Genomic DNA, 9,378 nt, shown 5'->3' on the forward strand with positions numbered 1-9,378 from the left:
CCGTGCGTCCTCGGGAACGCGGATACAAAACAAAAGTACCTAATCCATGAGTCGAGAGCAATGAGCAATGAGCAATGAGGTATGGGCAATGTGAATGTCATCTCGCCTTGTGTGGTAGGGCACAGCACAGCAGATGTCATTCCAGATCTAGAGCAGAGCCCAACTGGGGAAGTACCTCCACCTTACAGAAAATCGCAGCCAAATAACACTTGACCCTACTCATAGTGTTGTGTTCCTGCCGGTGAGTAAGGTTGCCAGAGCTCAACGAGGGGGGTGGGGTTAGGGTCGGCAACGCGCATGTAACTCCTCTGGAGTTGCAGGTGTACATAGGCTACGGAGACTGCTTACCATCAGGCAGGCCGTATGCTTGTTTGCCACCGACGTAGTATAAAAAAAAAGAACCAAAATGACATTACGCATTTTTAGAAGCAATTATATGTAATACTGTCTTACTATTCATAAGTGCTTGTTGCTAGGCCTACATGAATAAAGTATAATATTTGAACTGAACTGAACAATATTCGTATTCATTCGTATTCTGCAAAAATAAAAATGTCTAAATTTTTGTTCGTGATTTTTTTTTCTATCGAGCGAAAATTGTTTGACCATCTAGTTTTCTAGACAATATTAGTTTAGGTTAGTTTATAATCTTCGTCTATCCTAATACTAACTAGCAAGATTAACTGGTTAGTGTTTCAATTTTACGATGACATATAGGTACATGCGAGTATAGAGGTAAAACATTTGAATGTCACCCAAAAACTACATAATACTTAGGGCCACTTGCGCCATCAAGGGTAAGTACTAACTCGGGTTAACCGGTTAAACCCGGAGTTACTAGTACAATTTTACAAAACCGGTTAACTCCGAGTTAACACAGGACGGGCGCAAGTAGCCCTAGCAAACCCCTTTTCTTTTTTTTCTCTTTTTAACAAACATAAATTACAAAATAATTATCAACAGCTTGACTACCCGTCCAGACAACAAAACTTACCGACAAATGCAATTTTGATTGGTCAAAATTAAATTCAAATTCAAAAAAGAATGAAATACACCTATTTATAGGTAGCTGAACGGCTAGACTAAGAGGCTATGAATAAAGCCAATGATCTTTATTTATCTGGTGTTTCTAATAAAATACGAACATATTTTATCCACGTTCAGTTAGTTTAGCATTAAAATGAACTGAATGAAATATAAGTTATGGATTTTAAGAAATATTTCGTAATAGTGGAGAAAATAGTGACTTTATCTGTGTCATTTAACCCGGAGTCATCGCAAGATATGCGATATGCGCTATCTCTCTTCCAGTTGGACGGAGCGGGTCCGTCTGTATCAGCGACCACTGACTTCCCAAACGGCTGACAGATTTCCGATAGGTAGGTACTTTAGGGCCTTTAGGTGTTATGTATTAGGATTCGAAATAAAACAGAAATATAAAAAATAAAAACCCACAAAATAAATCATAACCATATACATTACATCAATCTTGGTATATAAAAATTACACTGAAAATCTAGTAAAGACAATGATAATGATTGTAATGTATTGATATTTATACAGTAAGTTAGAAATTAAGGGGACAAATAGATATCATATAATAGAATCGTTGAAAATGACAAGCCGCGTCGCAGCTAAGCGCTAACAATATACACAACTTAACGTCATAAATATTCAAAAACAAATAGCCTGAATATTGTATTGCTGTGGAGTACGTTGTTTATACAGTTTCAAATATAGAACATAACTATCAACAATACTTTTGCAATATAGGTATAATACCTATTTGCAACAATGCAGTCGGCATGGCATAGTGCAGTCATCTCGCACTGGCCGGTAATAAAAATAAATGCCCTTTTCGCTTGTCTTTTGTTTTTTCGGGTGACTTTTCTCGACAATTTGAAGGCGAATCGCACAACTCAAATTACATTTATTTAATGTTATTGCTGTATTGTTGTTGAAAATTACTTCGTACTTAATGGGCTGCCTTTAACGCAGGTAAAGATTGTATACTTTCTTGATATTCGTTGCTGAAGTTTGTATCTGGTTGCCAGCATTCATCGTTCGGCTCGACGAAGATTGGGGAATTGAGAACGTTAAGGCCAGTTTCGATATTTTATTGGTGTAGACTCGCATACTGACGGATATTTATTGTACATATTTTTACTTTTATATTGTTTTACTATAAGAACCTAGTTTTTATTTACTACCGCTTTAGTTAGCCGGCTACATCCGAACGGCACCTTGATCCTAAACCATCCTGCGCCCCAAAACAGAGAACTGTGTCATTGACATGATTTTTAGCTTACATAATATCTAAGAGCCCTAATATTCTCAGAATAAATGATATTTGATTTGATTTTGAAAAGCCCAGCAGATTTTGGAAGAGCTTCTGGTCCGTGAAAGCGCTAATGAAGGGCGACCTTCCTCTGTATCTGAAGCGCAAGCTCCTCGACATGTGCATCCTGCCTATCCTAACCTACGGTGCTCAAACTTATTAACTGAGGCTCTAAAGTCGAACGAAACTCAAGGTTTGCCAGCGAGCGATGGAGCGTAGTATTTTAGGTGTTCGTAGAACTGATCGAAACAGAAACCACGGAACTACGCTCCATAACTCGAGTTGTAGATGCAGGCGTCAAAACCGCTAAACTCAAGTGGGACTGGGCTGGACATGTCCGCCGCATGCACCCAGAAAGGTGGGCCAAAATTACTGAGTGGGACCCACGAAACACTATAGACGGTGCAGGACGGGGTGCAGGCAGACCGAAAAGGAGATGGCGGGACGACTTGGACGCATTCTATACAAAATGGTGGGATAATGCCGATGACAGGATTGAGTGGAGAAAACGAAGGGAGGCTTTTGCCGAGCAGTGGGACACAAAAGGCTAACAAAAAAAAAAGCCCAGTCAGTATCATCATGTATGGCATCGCCAAATTTTGCAATGAGGTATCTTTATGTCTTATGATTTTAGATAGAAACAGTGACGCGGTTATAAATTACACTGTATAGCATTTCTTTTATTTATCATACCTCGTGTAAAATGTTCAAAAGATAAAGCCATTTCCATTTCCAGCTCAATCGGTATAGTAACGACGTCGTTCCTGGAAATATATGATGGCACAGTGTCAGACTGAAATCTCGGAGGCTAACAAACCTGAGATAGGGCGTCGACTTGGCACTAGCCAACAAATACGGACAAAAGGATTATCTTATATATTTTTGTGATTTTCTGACTTGTTCCAAAAAAGTTATAATACCTGATGTAAAAAAATATTTGTGGTACCTAATGCGTTTCAGATATTACTGAATATTTTTATAGAAAGCACATTACGGTTTTAACACAAACAGTAGGGCTAAGATGGTCCGCTCTTTATCATTTGTCACCATGCCTGTCACGTTCTAACAAGTATGTAAGTGCGAAAGTGACGGGCATAGTGACAAGCGATAAAAATGGAATCATGCTGCCACTGCAGCGGCTGTAACACGGTCGCATTTTTATCATTTGTCAGTATACCCGTCACTTTCGCGCTTACATACTTGTTAGAAAGTGACAGGCATGGTGACAAATGATAAAGACCCAACCATCATAGCCCTACAGTAGGGCTAATATGGTCGACTCTTTGTCATTTGTCACCATACCTGTCACGTTCTAACAAATATGTAAGCGCAAAAGTGACGGGAATAGTGACAAGTGATAAAAATGGAACCATACTGCCACAGCTGGATACAATAGAGTTAAACAATAATAGTAAAACATAGTAAAAAAACCACAATCTATCAAAGTTTGTAATCGAGACTATTGGACTTCCAGTATATGGCTACGAGTGGTTACAAACTGTACATTTAGTTACCATTTACTTACATAAACACTTTTAACTGACCATTTTTGGACCTTACGCCTTTGCAATAAGGTTTTCAACTGTCAACAACAACTTCTTCTCCTCATCTTAGCATTTTTTTAGTTGCATCGCCAAGAGCTCGGGATAATAATGTATTAATTTGTCACAAGCACCAGTTTTTACTTACCTTTGCTACCCCTGTTTTTGTAACGGCAGGTGTTCTATCAGTGGATGCTTTCCAGACATTGAGTATGTATCTATTTAGATTAAAGTAAACCTGATAACTTTATGTCTAATCAAACTGTTTATTTATTTTTAATACGATAAATAACGATCGATCTTTCCGGCCGATTTCGACCATGGCGACCACTTCGATCCTAGTTAGCTCGGCGTTCATGCTTTTTATAGAACAGTTATGTTCTATATACAAGAATGATGTTATATAGGTACCTATAAATACTATAAATTGTTTTACTAAATTATTGTTTTATATGTAATATAAATTATAATGATGTGACGTGTAAAATTATTATCTTATAAATAAATTTATGGAATTGAATACACTTTTAAAAGGTACGTTAGTTATTTAGAAATAAGAAACATACATATATGTATTGGAAAATATTAATATTGTCCTAAATTACAAAACTGATTTACAATTTTCATGTTTTGTTCCTAATAATATCCTCGGAATCAGTCCATATCAAATTTTTGAATTAGGACCCTTTTATCCATTTTTATCGTACTTTCTATCTATGCCATAATTAAGCAAGACAATAACTTTCTCTACTAAGGATTTCTACGAGTTTTTTATATCACAAAAGAATAGATTAAATATGTCTAAATATGGTAATTAGTCACAATTTATTAGTATCAAAACAAAATCAAGAAACAGTTTAATACCACTTGGAACTTATCTAGACCTATAACAGACCGTTGCTTCTTTTGTACTATCGTACTCTTCGGAAAAAAAAGTTATTTTTAAACATCTATCGAATGATGTGTTTTTGCTGAATAAAAATATTGACACTGTGTTGTTGTGTTTTATGTGTAAATGTTGTTATGTAAAGATTGCTATTAGACCGCCTGCTGTCTACCATGGTCAATTTGTGTATACCGTTTCTTTTGTTATTGGTGTACAATAAAGAATATTGTATTGTATTTAATGATTATACAGAGCAAGCGTATAAAAAGCACGTGACATGCTGGAGGGTTGAGCGGGACCCGCGCCCCGGTCTTGCAGGCGTGACAAGTTGGAAACATATTTTTTTGGAATAATATTATTATTTATTAAACATTCTTATAAATAAATCTCTCTCTCACGTGTTTTATTTTACATATTATATATATTTCATCTCATAATGCATTATAAAATATATGTTATACGTGCTTAAAGCATTCGCTTAATTGTGTGTTAGAATCGATAACTTTGGAATTGGTTCATTTATACACTTTGTATCACAAAGTGATTGAATGTTGTTGCATTACTTCACACAGCTTTTGCACTGAGATAGGAAAGCAAAGGAGACTTAACACAAATAAATCTTACTAGTTGTCGTAACACCACATGCTAATTATCCAAGGATAACCAAGGATACCGTCCCGAGCCCCTAACGAGGTAAAATATTAAAACCATATTAATTGTAATAGCAGCAGCGATTTATGGCGACCTGAGCCGTAAATCTGTGTGATTACATAAAATGTTGAATGTAGTTAATCTCTTCCTCGTTTAGATTAAGTACCGGTGTATTTATTGTCTGGGACATTTCAAATCCTACCGCTTTGTGAAATTTCCACCATTAGGTACCTATCTATATTATGGGGATAATTCACAGTCGTGTATAAATATTTCCATAGTAATAATCTTGTACTCCCACCATTGTACTTAAATGGAGAAATTAACTTTTTCCAACGAATGCCTACAATGTTATATTATAATACAATACATGCTCATTATTTCATTTCCATTGAGGAATCCTAAGGTGACTTTCCAATGAAGGTGACAAAAGGATGGGAACTGTCAATTTATTTGATATATTGAGTAAAGCAATGCAATTTATCAAGGAAATGACAGTGATATCGCTGATACAGTAAACATCCGAATGTCACTAATCCTATAAAATTGATTTATTAGTTATTAAAACTGAAAAATATTTATGCACTACGTATCTAATGTTAATAAAACCGGCCAAGAGCATGTCGGGCCACGCTCAGTGTAGGGTTCCGTAGTTACTCTTCCGTCACAATAAGCTAAACTGGAGCCTAAAGTAAATTGTTAACCAAGGCACCCGAGTTAAACAAATAGGCAAATTTGCATAATCAGTATCTAATTAAAGTAAGTCTTTTTACTATGAAGGGGAAACTTTTTACGATAACTCAAAAACCGCTAAACTGATCATGTCCGCTATAGTTTTCATTTAATGTATTTCTTAAGCTCTACATCCACGATTTTTTTCATATTTTTTGGACCTATGGTTCAAAAGTTAGAGGGGGGGACCCATGTTTTTTTCTTTCGGAGCGATTATCTCCAAATATATTCACTTTATCAAAAAATGTTTGTTGAAGACCCCTATTAGTTTTGAAAGACCTTTCCAACGATACCCCACACTTTTTTTTAGATTTTATTGTATGACTTTGTCGGCTTTATTGATTTATATATCCATGCCAAATTTCAGCTTTCTAGCACTAACGACCACGGAGCAAAGCCTCGGACAGACAGACAGACAGACGGACATGGCGAAACTATAAGGGTTCCTAGTTGACTACGGAACCCTAAAAATGTTCAGTAGTAAAACGGTTTATTTAAAGATATTGTTACAGTTTTTTACTACAGCTATAAAACCAAAACTATTTACTCGTAGAAGGACAATACAGTAATGTTTTTTTTTTATTTTATTTCTCACGAATTCAAGATATTACAACTACGTACATATGTAGTTTAAGTTATGGATTTGGTAAGTCCTGCAGATTTCTGAAATGGAAGATTGGATTCCATCGGTTTTAGAAACGTTAAAATATTATTTGTTTATTTAATTCTGATTTAATTTTCAAAAATTGCGGTAATGGTTCAGTGCTATTTTTTATTTAATTCGAATTTTTTTTGTCATTACGTAAAATTAAGTTGAAATTTATACCTAAATTTTTCTAGACACTCCTCATTACTTATTTCACCTTGCTCGATGGTCCTATGAAACCTAGTTTCTTTGCACACTTTTTAGCGACTTCAAAATTCTCAATATAGGCATATACACCGTGTTTTTTGATTTCCGTTAATTTCAAGGGTGCATCCGGAACTCTTCCACGAGTCAACAAGTATTAAACGTCTTAGGGCTAATAAAATTGTAATTGTATTTTGACATGCAATATGGTCCTGGGTTCGAATCCCGATAAGGGTATTTGTAAGTGACCCGCAATCTTCCGAATGTCGTCCACCCAACGAGCCAACGGACGCCAAGAGCTTCTTTCATCCGAAAGCGGCGGGTTTTATTTATTTTTTATTTCAAAATGTTTTATTACATCAATTTTTTTCTATTTCATTGCATATGTATGTGTGTCTATATCTATGTGTGCTTGAAATCTTGTAACTTAAATATGAACCACTTCCTGGGATCTGATTCAGTTGAAAATTGGAGGACTACCTTCATTCCGATGGCAATGCAAGTGTTATGCTAATATTGAGCTGACCTAATGATGTATTCGTTTTATTCGTAAGATAAACAACGGAACTATCGATGAATATACACAAATACATCGTGTTTAGGCTCATAGAAAGATCTCGAGAAGTACTTGATAGATATATTATACTTTGTTCAATATTTATTATTTATTTAAATTAGAAGTAAAAATAAAAAAGTAAGTATTATAAAATCGTGTGTGACAATATATTTTTTGACGGTAACTTGTATAAGTTTAGAAGTTGAAAGCAATTTGCATGCCAGTATGTGTTTCATTGGTTATTTATTTTTAATAGAATTTATTTTTAATAAATCTTTATTTATAATTTGTTCGCGCGCAGAATCCAATTTTCATTGCTATCTGAACTTACATATATTGGCTCTCGTCCGGATTTTGTTTTGTGTTTCACAACAAAATTATTCTCTATTTTTATGTAGCTTTGAAATATGCATCCCATCAAAACTAAATTATGGTTCAAGTCAAAACCATGACTGACTGGTAGATAATGTTATTTGGCATTACGTTCGCCATTTGTACAATGTTGTATATATTTTGTGCAATAAAGTTTAAATAAATAAAAAATGATGTTAATTAATTTTTCAGAGATTGTTCATCGCACTCTGTGTATTCACTGCACCACGCACAGCAGTAAGGCTCCATAAGCTCTTTGAACTTGTAGATGGTGGCTCTACCCCACATTACGACTCAAACCTACAAGGCTTTCTTCACATTGGTAACGACTACTCCGTTTTCCTCAGAACACCAGTCGATAACGATAAACATTTAATCTACGAGCTGTACGAAACTAAGAATATACCTAACTCTCCAACATCTTATGACTACAAGCCGTCACTGTTAGCCGTATCGCAAATACCTATAGAATATATAAAAGAACAGTTGCGTACGTACAGAGACGAGTTACATAATGCCACTTATATGAACGACACACTAGTGCCAGGAACTCAGGTGATGACTTTGAGAGAATGGCAAATTGCGAAAGCGTTGAGAATACGGGAAGAAAATGGAACAAACACACCTTTGCGAAGCGAACCACTGGTCTTAAGAATGCTCGATTGACGATAATCAAAAAACACTAAATAATAGTAAAATATTTGCATCAGCTTAATAAATGCTACTCTTCCTTCTACTTTTATTTGCTTATGTAATCTTTATTGTAAAAAAGAAAACACATGCTAAAGGCGAACTTAATGCCGTAACGTAAAGCATGCATTTGGATAAGGTAAGATAACTTGTAGACGATGCAACAGCATGTTGTATGAAATCATTCACTGCCAGCGAGCACTATGCACTACGAGGGTAGCCGAATACGTGGTTTATCCGCTTAGTAGCGAAAAGCGCATAAGAGCCGAGAACCCGCCTAGTGGGTCGCTGGCAATGAATGTGTTAATATATTACGATTAGGTAGCATAATTGGTGTACATACATATTTTTATACATAACATATAGGTGCTTAAATACTAAGATATATGAAAACAGATGAAACCCACAAAACAGAAACGAATAATTAAAAATAATAAGATAAGTAGTTTAATATAACAATTAAAATTAAACAGCAATTAAAATATTTTTTTAACAATTATTTTGAGCAAATAATTCTACATTTACTTGAATTTTACTATATGACTTCTATAAAAAGTAGTAGGTTCAGTAATTATTGACTGTTGCCTTTCTTCGTGGCCTCTCGGACATTGACGTAAAAAGTACTATCAGTCGGGTGCGCCCCTGCACTTAATTGCATTTTTCAAAGATCTTACTTTAATTGCGTTTTATACTTCTCGTGCCTGATAATGGCTTTGATTGCTGCTGCAAGTTAAAAATGTATCGGAAGCAGTATTTGCACTT

General features: G+C 35.3%; 1 protein-coding gene across 1 annotated transcript; it reads left to right on the forward strand.

The window, feature by feature from the left end:
* The first annotated feature begins 5,900 nt into the window (after window positions 1–5,900).
* On the forward strand, window positions 5,901–8,666 carry LOC133521712 (uncharacterized). The gene is made up of 2 exons (XM_061856775.1): window positions 5,901–6,794; window positions 8,119–8,666. The coding sequence occupies exons 1-2, from the start codon at window positions 6,786–6,788 to the stop codon at window positions 8,590–8,592; spliced, it is 483 nt and encodes a 160-aa protein (XP_061712759.1). The 5' UTR covers window positions 5,901–6,785; the 3' UTR covers window positions 8,593–8,666.
* Window positions 8,667–9,378: the final 712 nt, after the last annotated feature.

The sequence above is a fragment of the Cydia pomonella genome, chromosome 10 (assembly GCF_033807575.1).
Source record: "Cydia pomonella isolate Wapato2018A chromosome 10, ilCydPomo1, whole genome shotgun sequence".
Lineage (NCBI taxonomy): Eukaryota > Metazoa > Arthropoda > Insecta > Lepidoptera > Tortricidae > Cydia > Cydia pomonella.